The sequence below is a fragment of the Pantherophis guttatus genome, chromosome 3, assembly GCF_059756535.1.
Source record: "Pantherophis guttatus breed Tessera chromosome 3, ASM5975653v1, whole genome shotgun sequence".
Classification (NCBI taxonomy): domain Eukaryota; kingdom Metazoa; phylum Chordata; class Lepidosauria; order Squamata; family Colubridae; genus Pantherophis; species Pantherophis guttatus.
In genome coordinates, this window is record NC_142065.1 from 27559598 (window position 1) to 27575020 (window position 15423).

The 15423-nt window shown below is 41.9% G+C and overlaps 1 protein-coding gene across 2 annotated transcripts in view; it reads left to right on the forward strand.

The window, feature by feature from the left end:
- The first annotated feature begins 11429 nt into the window (after window positions 1-11429).
- Window positions 11430-15423, forward strand: part of EMILIN3 (elastin microfibril interfacer 3) — a 45135-nt gene continuing 41141 nt past the window's right edge. The window contains exon 1 of one of the 2 annotated variants that reach the window (XM_034413926.3): window positions 11430-12019. In XM_034413926.3, the coding sequence (XP_034269817.2) occupies window positions 11814-12019 (206 nt within the window). In that variant the 5' untranslated portion in view covers window positions 11430-11813. The remainder of the gene's footprint in view (window positions 12020-15423) is intronic. The other variant, XM_087889173.1, reaches the window with a different exon arrangement.

Genomic DNA, 15423 nt, shown 5'->3' on the forward strand with positions numbered 1-15423 from the left:
ATCCATAGAGGTTCTAAGAAGAGTGTTGAGTGCATGTCACCAAACACTCAGTTGCAAAGCTGGACATCAGTAGCAGCTTTATTCACATGCAATTCCTTTTTAAAATATATACATGTATTTTCTATGAGTATACTAAGTTCTGACTGTCCAAAGAGTAGCTCATAAGAATTAATTATTGTTTTTATTTACCAAATGTCAATGCCTTGAGGGAGGGGGATTCAATATAGTTCCCACATATTCTTTCAAGGATGTAAAACTAATATCTCTTTTGAAATTTTAGCAGTTGCAATTCTGGAGAAAACAAATCTCATTAAGGAAATTTACATAATAATATTAATTTCAATTTAAATGTAGTCATCTTTGTATCAAAATTAATGAGGTTTAATTTAGAAGTCGGTATCCAAAGATTAAATGCAAAATTTAATGCTTGACCATAAATATAACCGTACTGAAATCATTCTTTGTTGCATTTACAACAAAGAAAGTTGTCATGGAAATTTTCCCATGTAGTGGGCAGTATTTTAGGAGAGGATTTTTGTACATAATATTGTTTTATGATTATTATATACAAAACCCACAACAAATCATTACAAATAATTTTCCCTACTTCTAAGAAATGGGTGACACACAAAGTATCATTTAATTGAATAAAACATTGCTTGCTGTTACATCTGTCATCATAATTCATTATTTTTATAATTGTTCAGTGAAGTCCAGATTTTGATCCTTATTTATCTGGGAAGTTGGAATTATTGGGCATGCTTCAGCTTCGCATGAAGACATGAAACATAATGCTCCTTCACTGACAAATAAGGAACACTGATGAGGGACTGAGGGAAAAAGAGAATTTTGGAACCCAAACTGTATCTTTTTCTTCTTCTACACCTGGTGTAAGACAAACAACTCAGTTGTTCCTAAACTCTTCACCTTCAGCATAGACATGCAAGGAAATCTCTTTCCCAGATGGGAATTCAGGTCAAAATTTGCTGATTTGTTGACTCTTGAAAAAAGGCATTTATTCTGCCAATTACTCTACACCAGTGCAAATTAAGAAGGCAAAAGAGAGGAGGTCACTGTTTGATGTCAACCATGTGTTAATTTTAGTCTCTAAGTAGATGGGTCTTATTTCAGAGAAAATAAAAACTCCTTGTCAAATCCTTGCACTTAGTTAACCATCACTAACTGTAGACCAAACCATAATTATATGAAGTTATGTAGAACACATGGGTTTTAATGGCCAAGTTTCTTTAGGATCAGGCTGCTATTCTACCACATCCCAAGAACCTGGAGTGGGTGGGGGTAGGTGGGAATATTGGAAGCTTTTACTAGAGCTTTTACTCACAATTATCCCTCTAACTAAACAGTCAAGGGGATTTTAAAAGCTTAGTCTCCACACAATTTTCAGAAAAATATCAGAAGTTGTCAAAAACTGCCTAAAACACATAATGTAAGAACACATATGAAAACAGATAATGATAAAACACTTAAAGTTGATTTACTGAGTTATTTCAATAACTTGAATAAATAATTAAATCACGGGAGCAAGGTCTCAGGAAAACAGATAGGATTTACCACATGGGTATCAAACTTGAGGCATCATGTTGCTGTCACGTGGCATATCGTGACGTTCCCCCTTTGCGGAGCTGGAGTGGGTGTGGCCTATGTGTGATGCATCTGGCCTGCAGTTTGACACCCCTGATTTTACCACTCTCTTCTTGCAATTGCTTCATTCTTCACAAGTGTTTAACCATTGTCTATTTTCATATGGGGGTGCATCAGGGGTGAAACCCAGCAGGTTCTGACAGGTACTGGAGAACCGTAGGAGAAATTTTGAGCAGTTTGGAGAACCAGTAGCGGAAATTTTGAGTAGTTTGGAGAACTGGCAAATACCACCTCTTGCTGGCCCCAGAGTGGGGTGGGAATGGCCCACCAAGCCACGCCCACAGAACCGGTAGTAAAATTTAATTTAATTTAATTTAATTTAATTTAATTTAATTTAATTTAATTTAATTTAATTTAATTTAATTTAATTTAATTTAATTTAATTTAATTTAATTTAATTTAATTTAATTTAATTTAATTTAATTTAATTTAATTTATTCAATTTATATGCCGCCCCTCTCTGAAGACTCAGGGCGGCTCACAATACATTTTTAAAAATCATTATAAAAACATTTAAAAATTAAAAACATTAAAAACATTAAAAACTCATTCACGCCATTCATGGCCGGATCTCGCCAGATCACAAGAGCGAGATCAATGGCCCCAGGCCTGCCGGAAAAGCCAGGTCTTCACCGCTTTTCGGAAGGCCAATAGGGTGGGGATGGTCCGGACCTCAGGAGGTAACTGGTTCCAGAGAGCTGGAGCAGCCACAGAGAAGGCCCTCCCCCGCGGGCCCACCAGCCAGCATTGTTTAGCTGACGGGACCCGGAGGAGACCAACTCTGTGGGATCTTACCGGTCGCTGGGAGCTATGCGGCAGAAGGCGGTCTCGAAGATTTGGATTTCACAACTGGGGTGCATCTCAGCAAAAATTGGGAAGAATTCTTCCACTACAAGATAACATCTCCCATCTGCCTTTTTTAAGATCAGGAAATATTATCAAGCAGGGAGGTTCTAAACTGGAGGCTCTGCTGATAGTGTTAAATGAAGCAGAAATGATGGGTAGATGAAAGTGTCTAACGCTTGTTTTTTGTAAGTGTAAATTCAGAGATTGTAGACCATGGTGTCTTGTTGCACCAATGTGAACCCCGAAAAATCTCTTTCCAAAGCCTGAATCTAGAAGAAACACTAAGATTGCATTCAGCAATAAAGCAAATGGAGATTATCTTCCCTAAAACAACAAATACAAAATACAGAAAAAGAGGAATGGATTTCCCTAAGTGGGAAAGGATTATAAGATTAAAATGCAACAATCACTTTATAATATTTAAATAAACTTTAAGGAGCCATTCTGCAGTTACTATATGCCAAAGATAAAAATTGGTGAACACAAGGACTAAACTACTGTTTTGAATAAAACACTGCAGCCTTCAATTCACTAGTCTAGTAAAATTCTGCAGCTCTGCTTGATGGACAGCCAATCACTTGATCTGTTTCAGCTTATTTTCAATGTGTGCTTTAATCCAAGCAAAGCCTCAGCAATGTGCATGATTTATATTCTTAAATGGTGATTTTTTTTATGCTGCTCAAAGAATTGGATTTCCCCCCTTTTCTTTTCTTCTCTCAAGACTTCTGACCATGACAGACCTGCTTGTAGAAAGCTAGGCAGGAAAAACATAACTCCCCCCCCCCACTGGCCTTCTTCTTGTCTGTTGGCCACATCTGGCTTCTTCATATAATACAATATTCATACATCAAAAACTTCCCTGCAGTAGGAATTAGATTGAAATTCAAATAATCACATTTTATAGTGTTCCCCACACATGTTTCCACTGAAAGTTTATATTCAGTTGGTTAGTTAAAGGACTAGTTGTTTAAAAGATGAACATATACATTGCCTTATAGTACAAAATGGCTCAAGAAGATTCTGAATCACACAGAAATGTTTCAAGGTTTTTAAAAAGAAACTAACAATCAGAAGCGGGAAAGAAAAGAGAGTAAAGATTAATTCAATGCCCAGGAAGCTATCTATAAATCAAAACTGGCTAAATAAGAATTAGGAAACAAAACCATAGATAAAGTTGAATTAAACAGGATCTAAAGGTTGGCCCACTCCTCCAGCAAATAAGAAAAGGAAGAAGGAAGGAAGGAAGGAAGGAAGGAAGGAAGGAAGGAAGGAAGGAAGGAAGGAAGGAAGGAAGGAAGGAAGGAAGGACACTACTGTTGGAAGAAATATCCTGGGTTCAGTTCCAAGTGGGGAAAAAGACACTGGATTCATGGAAGTTGCTTGGAAAGAAGGTTTATTGATGAACAGGATCACATGCCTTGGAGATCTTGGGCGAAAAAAAGGGAAGAGATGCTGAGAGTCCCTGGGTTTTATACCCTCTCTGACTTTGAACTTCCTGGGGCATAGGAAGAGTATTCTGATTGGTTGCTGTCAGAGGTCATGGCTAGCTTTGAAGGTTGTCTGTGTGCTAAGTTTGGTTGAATCTTGTTGGGTGATGCAATGAAGGGCAATTAAATGGCTCTGCCTGAAGGAGGTAGATCTTTGTTATGTAGAATGGCCTGGCTCAGGCCTTAATGGCCCATTAACAAAGGTGGGGGAGCTGAATTTCTGCCTCCCTTTTAGGGGAAATATTCTGCCCTTTTAATATTTCCTAAAATATTTCATTTTTCTAGGAGAGGGGTGGGTTTTAACTTCCTACACTACCTAGTACCTAAACCAGAATTTCCCAATCTTGGCAACTTGAATTCCCCAGCCAGCCTTAAGTAGTTGAAGTCCACACTTCTTCAAGTTGTCAAGGTTAAGAAATATTGACCAATGTAGACAAGAGTGATCTTGGAACAGAGGACTGTTATTAGGCGCAGTTACAGGTAATTCCACCAAGCATCGCTCTACAGGAAAGGAAACAATCTGGAGACCATCTTCAGGCCTGATCTCTCATTCCGCAGATTTGCAGAACGACTTGGCAGTTTCTGCCTAATGACAAAAAAATATTGTATGAAATGTAAATAAGTTGTGACGACATGTACCTTTTCACAGGATTTGGGGATTTTACCCGTTATAATTTTGTTGAAATGAAAATTGTTTATAATTATCTTCTAAGGTTCATTCTGAGGAACAACGTTGAGGTTCCATGTTATACCTGACCGAAGCTGAGAAATTTGCCCTTTCTTGGCACAGGAGAATTTTTGACCTTGCTTTTCCAAAGGGCTCACCTTTCTGGAGATATGGAGTGACCTCTGCTGGACAAAGGTGGTGGTGGTTATCTATCTGTGGTTTGTCCTGGAGCAAAATATTAAATAATAAACCTTAAACTATCCATGTAATGCAATAGCCATTGTTCATAGAGTTACTATTTACTGAGCATGATCATCAGTTCTTAGAGAAGTAGCAAAGATCTCCGTAATTCATTGGAATAAACTGGACAGTCCTCCAAACAGCTATAATCAATGTTCAACTTTAACTAAAATGAAGAATAAAAAGACAATTGCTTAAGCAAAGAGTGATGCAACATTTCACTGTAGCATTTCTCCCCCTGCTTTTAGCAACTAGATTAGAGTAAGGACAACTTTTCAAAGAATCTGTCATCTTAATTTATTGTTTACTTAATCCTGCCATTTTAAAAAATATTAAAATGGCATTTTTAAAATTTGTCTCTGGATAGTAGACAGGCAAACCTATAAATGGTTTATCCCCATTAATTTTTGAGTATCCCATACTAAGAAAGATGGAGAGATAGCAATAGCACAATAGCAATAGCAGTTAGTCTTATATACCACTCCATAGTGCTTTACAGCACTTTCTGGGAGGGTTACAATGTCAGCATTATTTGCGTACTGCCCCCAACAATCTGGAGAAATAAAGTAAATATATCCTGGATCATTTTACAAATTATATTTGCTCTTCTATGCTTATTACTATTCTAGACTGGGATTTATCAAGGGATTCCAATGATCTCCAGTTTGGATTATAGATGTGTACTTCTATATTGTGTGGAATATGCGTTATTGCCATGGCTGTTAAATCCATAATAAGGAGCGAGACAGTAAATGGCTGATGAATGGAGGAAAATCCATGTACAGAAAGGTTTTTGGCTGCATACATTTTCCAGATTGAGTTGATTGAGTTGCAAAAGTAAAATTTGTCTCATAAGGAAGAATTTCTTTAATGAAGTATAACTAAATGGCTAGAGTAGTGACTTCCCAAATGCTGGGCAAGTTGAAAGGAAAGAGAAGAAGAAGATGAGCAGTAGCAAGGTGGAGGGACCTAGTTCAGAGGTGGTATTCAGCCGGTTCGAGCCGGTTCACCTGAACCGGTAGCGGAAATCACAAGTGGGCCTGCCCACCCACCCACCCGCCCTGGCTCTATGCCATCCTATTTAGGCAAGTTTTTGAGGCCAGGCACGTACGTGAAAGGTGCGTGCGCCAGCAAAGCACATGTGCACACGCTCACATTTGTGAACTGGTAGGGAAAGTAAGTGAATACCACCCCTGACCCAGTTACATTGTCAGTGAATACACTGTTGAGAGACATATAAGAACATGTTAGGGAGAGATTGTTATGGAAAAGATCTAACTATATGTCTCCAGGAGTCAAAATGAGAACCACTGTGATGTAGTGGTTAAGGCATCAGGCTAGAACCGTGATGGCGAACCTATGGCACGGGTGCCACAGGTGGCACACGGAGCCATATCAGTGGGCACGCGAGCGTTGCTTTAGCTCAGCTCCAGCGCGGATGTGTGCACCAGCCAGCTGATTTTTGGGCCTTTCGGTCCTACCAGAAGTTGGGAAATGGGCTTTTTCTGGCCTCCAGAGGGCCTCCAGGGGAGGGTTTTCCTAGAAAACCTCTGGAGCCTGGGGAAGGTGAAAAACAGGCCTACCAAGCCCACTGTGCCATCATGTGCTAAAAGTGGGAGGGCGCATGTGCAGGAGTGGGGCACATTGAATTATGGGTGTGGGCACACATGTGGGCGACCTCACTGTGCTCCCCCCGCTTTTGGCACGTGACGGCAAAAAGGTTAGCCATCACTGGGCTAGAAACAGCTTTAGGCACAAAATCAGCTGGCTGATCTTGAGCCAGTCAGTCTCTTCCAGTCCTAGGAAGGAGGCAATAGTACTTTTGAAAAACCTTGCCAAGAAATCAGCCGGAACTTGTCTGGAAAATTTTCAGAAAATTTCCAGAAGTAAACATTGACTTGAAGGCACACACACACATACAAGAGTCAAAAAAATGACTTAATGGCACATAGTCAGTCAGTCAGTCAATCAATCAATCAATCAACAGAAAGCTAAAACCTGCCCTGATTTCACAGAGCCATTCAGAGAATATTTAACAAAATTGGCAAGGAGAGAATAACAGTGTTTGGGCTGTGATTTTTATTTATTGTAATGCCTTGAATTAATTTTCTTTTAACAAGGTTCATTGATCTTAATTGGATAGCATCTTGGGTTTGTGACATGTTTCCAATGTCAGCATCCATGGGAAATCTTAATTACATTTTGTATTTTGGATTCAGATTCATGTCTTTAGAACTATGGCACTTTACCACATATTTTGGGCTTACTTTGTACCTCAAAATTAGATGAGATTTGTTAATGCAACTTGATATGGAAGCTATGAGCAGCATGCACGTTTATGCATATTTCAGGAAAAGGATGAGATAAAAGTTAGTACCACCATTAAAAAGCTCCTTCAAGTTGAGCTTGTCTCCTTGTGACTTTATACAACAGTATTTCTCAATTTCAGGAACATTAAGATGTGTGGACTTCAATTTCTAGGATTACCCAACCATCATAAAACACCATTGTAGATTCTTCCTTGTCATTTTCTTGGCAGTTGTATAGAAGTGGTTTGCCATTGCCATCTCCTGAAGTGTTCTTTTTTTCCTTCCCAATCTAGCCTATAGCCCCCTTATGCCCTGGCATTTGCCCATCCCAGTTCTAAGCAAGCCTGATCCAGCTTAGCTTCTGAGTCTAGACAAGGTTGGCTGGTGCTGCCACCTGCTGAAACAATACCAATACTAGATTTTTAACATTTAATGCAGCAACCTTCCCAGGTTTGCTGTCCTCCAAGTGAAGGGAAATTTTAGGGCTCTAATCCTAACACTCTTAGAGGGCATGTTGGAAAAGGCTGAAATACATTTTCAATGCATAAAACGGAAATATAATTTGAGTGTTTCAGTTCCATGTGCTGAAACTCTAAGCAGTCTTCTCCAATCTGCTGACTTCAGGAAGTATTAGAAGTACCATCCTTGGAAATCTCCAGCAAATACATAAACAAATAAATATTATTCTTAACTATTCAATAGTCTTTCTGAGAAGAGGCCTAGAGTTCTTGAATGCACATTTCTTTATATTCTCATTAAACAGAGCTTCCAGGGCTCTTAGAAGGATGCTATGAATGTTAAAAGGGACGTGGTGGCTCAGTGGCTAAGATGCTGAGCTTGTCGATCGAAAAGTCGGCAGTTCAGCGGTTTGAATCCCTAGTCCACGTAACAGGCTGAGCTCCCATTACTTGTCCCAGCTTCTGCCAACCTAGCAGTTCGAAAAATGCAAGTAGAAAAATAGGGACCACCTTTGGTGGGAAGGTAACAGCATTCCGTGAGCCTTTGGCATTTAGTCATGCCAGCCACATGACCACAGAGATGTCTTCGGACAGCGCTGACTCTTTGGCTTTGAAATGGAGATAAGCACCATCCCCTAGAGTCAGAAATGACTAGCACATTCTGTATGTATGAGGGAACCTTTACCTTTACCTTTACTTTACCTTATGAACATTAAACAGCTAGAAAACTGGCTGTGAGAATGGCTGCTGCTTCCCATGGGAGCATGAATTGCTGGAGCCATCATTAGATCATAAAGCCAAAAGAGTTAGTTGCATTGTTGTCCTGTTGCATATATCAATCTTGAAGAGGGAAGAAATAGAAGCAATGGCTTGATGATCATGACAATGAAGAGATATGAATTTCTAAATCAACATAAATTTAAGACACCCAGAAATCTGTGGGAATGCATATAGGGTGCTAGAATCTAGAACAGGGACCAGGAACATGTGTCTCTTTCTCAGATACTGCTGAGCTACAGCTTCCAGCATTCATAATGCTAGAGTTGCTGAGAGTTGTTGTCCCTCAGCATCTGGAAGGTTACAAGTTATTTGTCCCTGGTCCAGAAACTTCAAAAAGCTAGGGAGTCCAATGCAGATTATTCTTTGTGGCTGAAGAAAACAAGATTCTGGGGGAAAGGAAAAGGATCTGGGTTCCATAAATCTCTTTCTTACAGGAGAAGCCATCAGTGACGGGATTCAGATTTGGTATGTAGAAGATCAACCTAGTGTCACACCTAGTATCACATGACATTACCGACACTAAGAGCAGCTTTAATGGGGCAGGTGGAGAAGTAGCCCCAGTTTGAATAAGCCATTGTCTTCCACTCTGTTTTCCTGACATTTGGGGAGAAAGGTGAATACATAAGTTTCAAAAATACAAGTTTGAAGCAAAAGCGTATTGTTTCCCATCCTTTAGCTATAATGTTTTGAAATGTGCAGTAAAATGTGATTTCCAGCATGATAAACCACTACTGGTAGGAAATTTGTAAATGAATTTGGTCACAAGTCATTTTGTGTGTGTTAAATGTCATGATGAAAGAGTTACCCAAAGGGTTGGGGCATTATGACTTAAAATTCAGTGGAATGAACTTCTTGTACCCATGCACAATTCCCAAACTATCCTGCAATTGGAATACATCTGTGAGGTGCACCAGATTACATTGTATGGAAAACAGAGACTGAGCATAGCTGCTTAGGAACTGCCAGATATGTCCAATATAGCTGTCAGATATATTATTAAAAAGGATGCTAGAAAGCTCAACAAATTCTTCAAAGATTTTGCTCATTTTATTACAGATAAGAGAAAGCTGTAGTCTGTACGGGCAATAAACCCATGTAAAGATTTGAAACAGAGTTTCAACCATTTCTTTCTGTATCAAATGCTGCTTTGCATGATTATACATTCTGAGCATGTAAAGCTTTATATACATCCAGCTGATAAAAATAATTCTTCCTATACTGTATATTTTCTGCACATGTGGGTTTGATCACATTTTGGGCAATGGGTTCAATATTTAGAGCAGTTTATGTGATTTTGTTTGTTTTTGCATTGTGAGATCTTTTATACCCTGTGTGCTCTGTCACTTGTTTCTGAAATTTATGGATGTTCCATATTATGGGCATTTTCAGACCATGTGCGTGTTAGCCATTGCATTCTTTGCACATGCATCAATTAAAAATAAGAATCAGTAACTTTTTAATGGAATATATTTTCAGTTGTCCTTATTAATGTGGCTTTCTACAAGCTTTATAAATGCCAAAAATGTAAATGTCAATCTTCATCGGAGAAACCTGATCCAATACACTTCTAAAAATAGTCCTTAATCATTATTCACACACACACACACACACACAATTCAATTTATGTTAAGAGAAATGGGTCCAAGATGTGTCCTAATCTATACCTGGAATATTACTGACAAGAATAGAGTTCATGCTTCACATGGGAATATTAACAGCAACAGCTTCAGTTACAAGACACTATTTTGAAATCCTGAAAAGCTTCTCCCTGTATTGGCTAGATAGATCAAAAATGTTCTCTGGGGCTATGAACTGCATCCACATTATTGGAACATAGATCATTCTTGGATCAAGGATATTCAAGGGTCTTTAGGCAAGGCCAAATTGTTTTTGAGGGATCAAGGGGGAGAAGAATGGGAGACCAGGTCAGTACATCCTGCAAACAATCTTGTTGTTTTTAAATCAACAGTTGTCATCTGTCAGAGTGACTAAGCAGGTGTGTTTCAAAATAAAGGCTTTGGGGATCTTGCCCGCTTGAAAAATGATACTTTTTGACTTGGAAACCTCCTCTATTGTCTTACACAGGAGTTGTTTGAGTTCACTTGTTCCCACTGTAAGTCACCTTTGGCTATACTAAATATGTCACTACCATTCCTTAAATATCACAATGATTTAAAAATGGGAAGAGGGGCTGAGAGTAAGATCTCAAATCTTCAGCTGCCGTATATCCACTAAGAAGTGGATTCAAAGTCGCTCATTTAGCACTGAGCTTTTCGACTTGGGTAAAGTACTATTTAAGTTCCATAAAACAGTCTGAATGAACCAGGCCTTAGACCTGCAAGTTTATATGATAAACTCTATACTGCACGCGCCTGCAGCAGATGACGGACCATAAACTTCATTCTGCTTCCTTGCCTTGAAGCTGCTGCTACTTTTCTCATTAAAAAAAACCTAAACCCTAAAATGCTATTATTCCAAAAGTGAAATATGCAATTATGTACATTCCTGTGGACTGCAGCTACCACAACTCCCTGTGCCTGTAAACTGCTTGATGTACAGGGATACCCAGAGCTTTATGAAGATAAGAATCAGAACAGGGGAGAGGTTTGAGAATCGGTCACCTCCTCCTGCCAACATTCCTGAAAGAGGGCATTCTTGAATCTGGCACATTGTGGTTTTCCTTCTTCCCTCTCCCCTTTTCTTTGGCCTTCCCCCACCCCCCATCCCCGTCTAGCTTCTCTCATCCCTGGTTTTGTTTTCCTTTTTCTCTTCTCTCCCGGTCAACCCAACCATCACCCAACCCATTTTCCTTCCTCTTTTTCTTCCCTCTCTTTCCCCCTTTTTTTCCCTTCTCCTTCGGTTTTAAAGCTAGTGTCTGATGCAGCGCTGCGGGGGATTGGACCCGGATTGGCTGGGCCAGCATTTCAAAGGCCAATCGGCTGGAGGAGACGATGGAAGGAGTATTATGCTAATCCAGAGAGAGAGGGGGGGGTCCCGCCCCTCTTCCCTGCCGCACTAGGGACCCGAGCTGCCTGGAGAAAAGTGAATGGCAAGGAAAGGTACAAAAGAGCGTTGAACTGGAACCAGCAGCTCAGGCGCCAGCGGAGAGCGCGCTTCCCTCCCTTCCCAGGGCAGAGATCTCCTCGCAGGGTCTCTCCCCCCCTCTCTCTCTTTCGGCAAAGAATCCCCCACCCCTCCTATTTCGTCAAGGGCTTGGAGAAGAGCAAATCGCAGCCCACCTTCTCTCCGGAGAGACTTTCCGCTCCTCCAGACTGGAAAGCCGAGACCCAACTAGCCTCAAGCCGAACTCCTTCAGCAGATCTTTTGGGAGAAAGTTGACCGCGCGATCTGCGGGGAAGGGATCATGAACCGGGCGAAAGGATTCTCCAGAGAAGTTGCCTTTGGCACGTCGATCTCTTTGCTCTGCGCTGGGACCCTGGTTTGCCTTACCGAGGCGAAAGGGACGTATTACCGCCATCCTCTGCCCATCTCTTACGGCAACAGATACAACCTCTATACCTCGGGATCTAGCCCTCAACTCACTCCGGAGAAGCCCCTGGCGAGACATAAGTAAGGCATCTTAATTTTGTTCGCGCGGTCTTCCCTGTGTCTTTGCAAATCCCTCGGGAAGCAGGTATTCGGTTACACACCTTCCCATCCATTTTCGGAGGCAGCTTCGGTGTTTCTTACCCATTTCTCCTTTTCTCCTTTTCTGGTGGTTTAGTCAATTTCATTCTTGGGTCAATTTCATTTGTCCCAGAGGATTTTCCCCACCCTTACCCGGGGGTCCCCGTGATACTACTGAGGTATATGAATTGGGGAGTGATTTCCACGCGTGGAAAGAGAAAATAGATGTTTTCTACTCCCTTACGCTGAGTTTCTTCTGAACTTCTTTTCCCTCTCCTCGCTGCCCGCCCCCATACTGCTCCTCCTTGCCTTCTCTCCAAGAAGATCGTAGATCTGCAGAATTCCTATGGATTTTAGCAATCTGGAATGCTCCGCAGTGAAGGGCTGGAAGAACGGGTTGGTTTATGGAGAAGCGTGCATTTCATTTCATTTTATTTACGGTTGCTCCAAAAGGTATTCAGTAAACCGGGGGCCTCTATTTCTGGACGGATTTAAGGCAGAAGATGCAGCACTGCGAGGGGGGGGGATTTCTCGCCTGCCCTGCAAGGTTCTGGACTTGCACACCAGAGATCCAATCCATCATAAGAGGTTTCTTTCCCCTCCGAAACACTCGGAACAGATCGGGATGATGAGTCGGAAGGGAAGGAGGGGAGGTGCGGGTTATTCGTTCCCCGGCCGGCCCGCTCCCACACCCGGGTACCCTTTCTCCAGTTCGGGGGCAAGGAATTTTCCCTCCCAATTCCTCGAGCTTGAACGCGCCTCCTCGCTCGCTCGCTCGCTCGCTGGAAAAGGGCGGAGAAGTGAGGGCGTGCCCGAAGGGGGAGGAACCGCGGCGCTTTGAGCTGGAGACGGAGATCACCTGCTTTGGCTCCCGGACAAGTGGGGAAATGGGACTTCCAGGCAGGTAGATTGGTGGATGGCCATACAGAGAGCGCACGCCGAGACAACCGCTTGGGAATAATCGTAAAAAAAAGGCTCGCTATAGAAGGAACCAAATCTAGACAGCATTCTAAAAAGCAGAGACATCACCCTGCCAACAAAAGTGTGTCTAGTCAAGGCTATGGTTTTCCCAGTTGCCTTGTCTGGCTGTGAAAGTTGGACCATAAGGAAGGCTGAGCGCCAAAGAATTGAGGCCTTTGAACTATGGTGCTGGAGAAGACTCCTGCGAGTCCCTTGGACTGCAAGGCAATCAAACCGGTCAGTCCTAGAGGAGATCAACCCTGACTGATCTTTAGAAGGCCAGATCCTGAAGATGAAACTCAAATACTTTGGCCACCTATTGAGAAGGAAGGACTCATTGGAGAAGAGCCTAATGCTGGGAACGATTGAGGGCAAAAGAAGAAGGGAACGACAGAGAACGATGTGGCTGGATGGAGTCACTGAAGCAGTTGGTGTGAGCTTAAATGGACTCTGGGGGATGGTAGAGGACAGGAAGGCCTGGAGGAACATTGTCCATGGGGTCACAATGGGTCGGACACGACTTCACAACTAACAACAACAGAAGGAACAATGCATTGCAAAGAGAGAAATCTCCCAAATTAAGCATCTAGATGAACAGGACAGTGTGCAGCTGGCTGCCTTCTGAAGCTAAAGGGTTGTGGAAATTGCAAAGTAAAAAAGGGAATTGTGACAAGCAGCTCAGGCACCAGTGGCCTCCCGCATGCCTATTTCAGTGTTAGATCCCTTCTTTCTTGCAATAGCAAGAGAAAGTTTGTGAAGTACTCTGGAAATATGGAAGGTACGTTACACAGAGAAATGCGGGGGACGCATGAACCAGTTAGTGTGATTATATAGCTAGGGTTCCAGACTGGCTCCCGAGAATCACTCAGCCAGTCCCTGCTAGTGGGTGCAATACTTAAAGCATGGGACTGGAACTAGGGATACTAGCAATAGCAATAGCCCTTAGACTTATATACCGCTTTACAGTGCTTTTTTCAGCCCTCTCTAAGTGGTTTACAGAGTCAGCATATTTCTCCCAACAATCTGAGTCCTCATTTTACCCACCTCGAAAGGATGGAAGGCTGAGTCAACCTTGAGACTGGTGAGATTTGAACTGCGAAATTGCAGGCAGCCGGCAGAAGTAGCCTGCAGTACTGCACTCTAACCACTGCACCACCGTGACTAACTTACTCTCTTTCATCTCTCCTATTCCTGTGCACCAAAATAACCCTCTGAAATAGGAGGGATGAAAGAGATCAATTGGGCCTAAGTTAGTTAGTCTCCCTAGTTCTACTCCCATGCTATAAGTATTACACCCCACTAACAGGAACTGAGAGATATTTGGGAGCCAGTCTGATGTAGCACTAGCTACATCATCAGGGTTTATGTGTCCCCCACATTTCTCTGTGTAACTTGTCTTCCCTATTTCTGAGGATGCTGCAGGGAAACTTCAATCAAGATTGGAGACATGAGTAAAAAGCACAAGCCACATTCCTGCAACTACTCAGGATCCTGCCACAGTATTAATGCTGCTATACTGCAATTCTGAGAAGTTTTATTTATTTAATTTATATGCTGTCCAGAGTTGATTTGGATAGTGAGGTGGACAACATATACATTTAATAATATGCTCAGAATTACAGTCTAATAGATAGCTTATTGATGAATGATATGTGTCATTCATCATCACCTTTGCATCTGTGTTGAATACCTGTCATTGCCTGGATCAGTTCCTGCAGTTTTCTTGGCAAGATTTTAGATGTGATTTGGCATCTTTCCAGGGCTTAAGAGACAGTGACTGGCTGAAGGTCACTCACATTTTAGCCTGACACCTTAGCCACTGCACCACACAGACTCAATAAATCCTTATTTCTGTTCAATTGATACCATTGGATATTTATTTGGAATTTAGGTTACATTCCTATGTCATCTTATTTACTAAGAGTCAACCCCTTGAACTCAATGAGACTTATTACTGCTGAGTAGAGTTTTGCATTGTTGTTGTTAGTTGCAAAATCATGTCCGACCCATCGTGACCCCATGGACAACGTTCCTCCAGCCCTTCCTGACCTCTACCATCCTCTGGAGTCCATTTAAGCTCACGCTGGCTGCTTCAGTGACTCCATCCAACCACCTTGTTCTCTTGTCGTCCCCTTCTTCTTTTGCCCTCAATCTTTCCCAGCATTAGGCTCTTCTCCAATGAGTCCTTCCTTCTCATTAGGTGGCCAAAGTATTTCATCTTCATCTTCAGGATCTGGCCTTCTAAAGAGCAGTCAGGGTTGATCTCCTCTAGGACTGACCAGTTTGATCACCTTGCAGTCCAAGGGACTCGCAGGAGTCTTCTCCAGCATCATAGTTCAAAGCAGTGGTGAAATTCAGCTGGTTCTATCTGGCTCAGGCGAACCGGT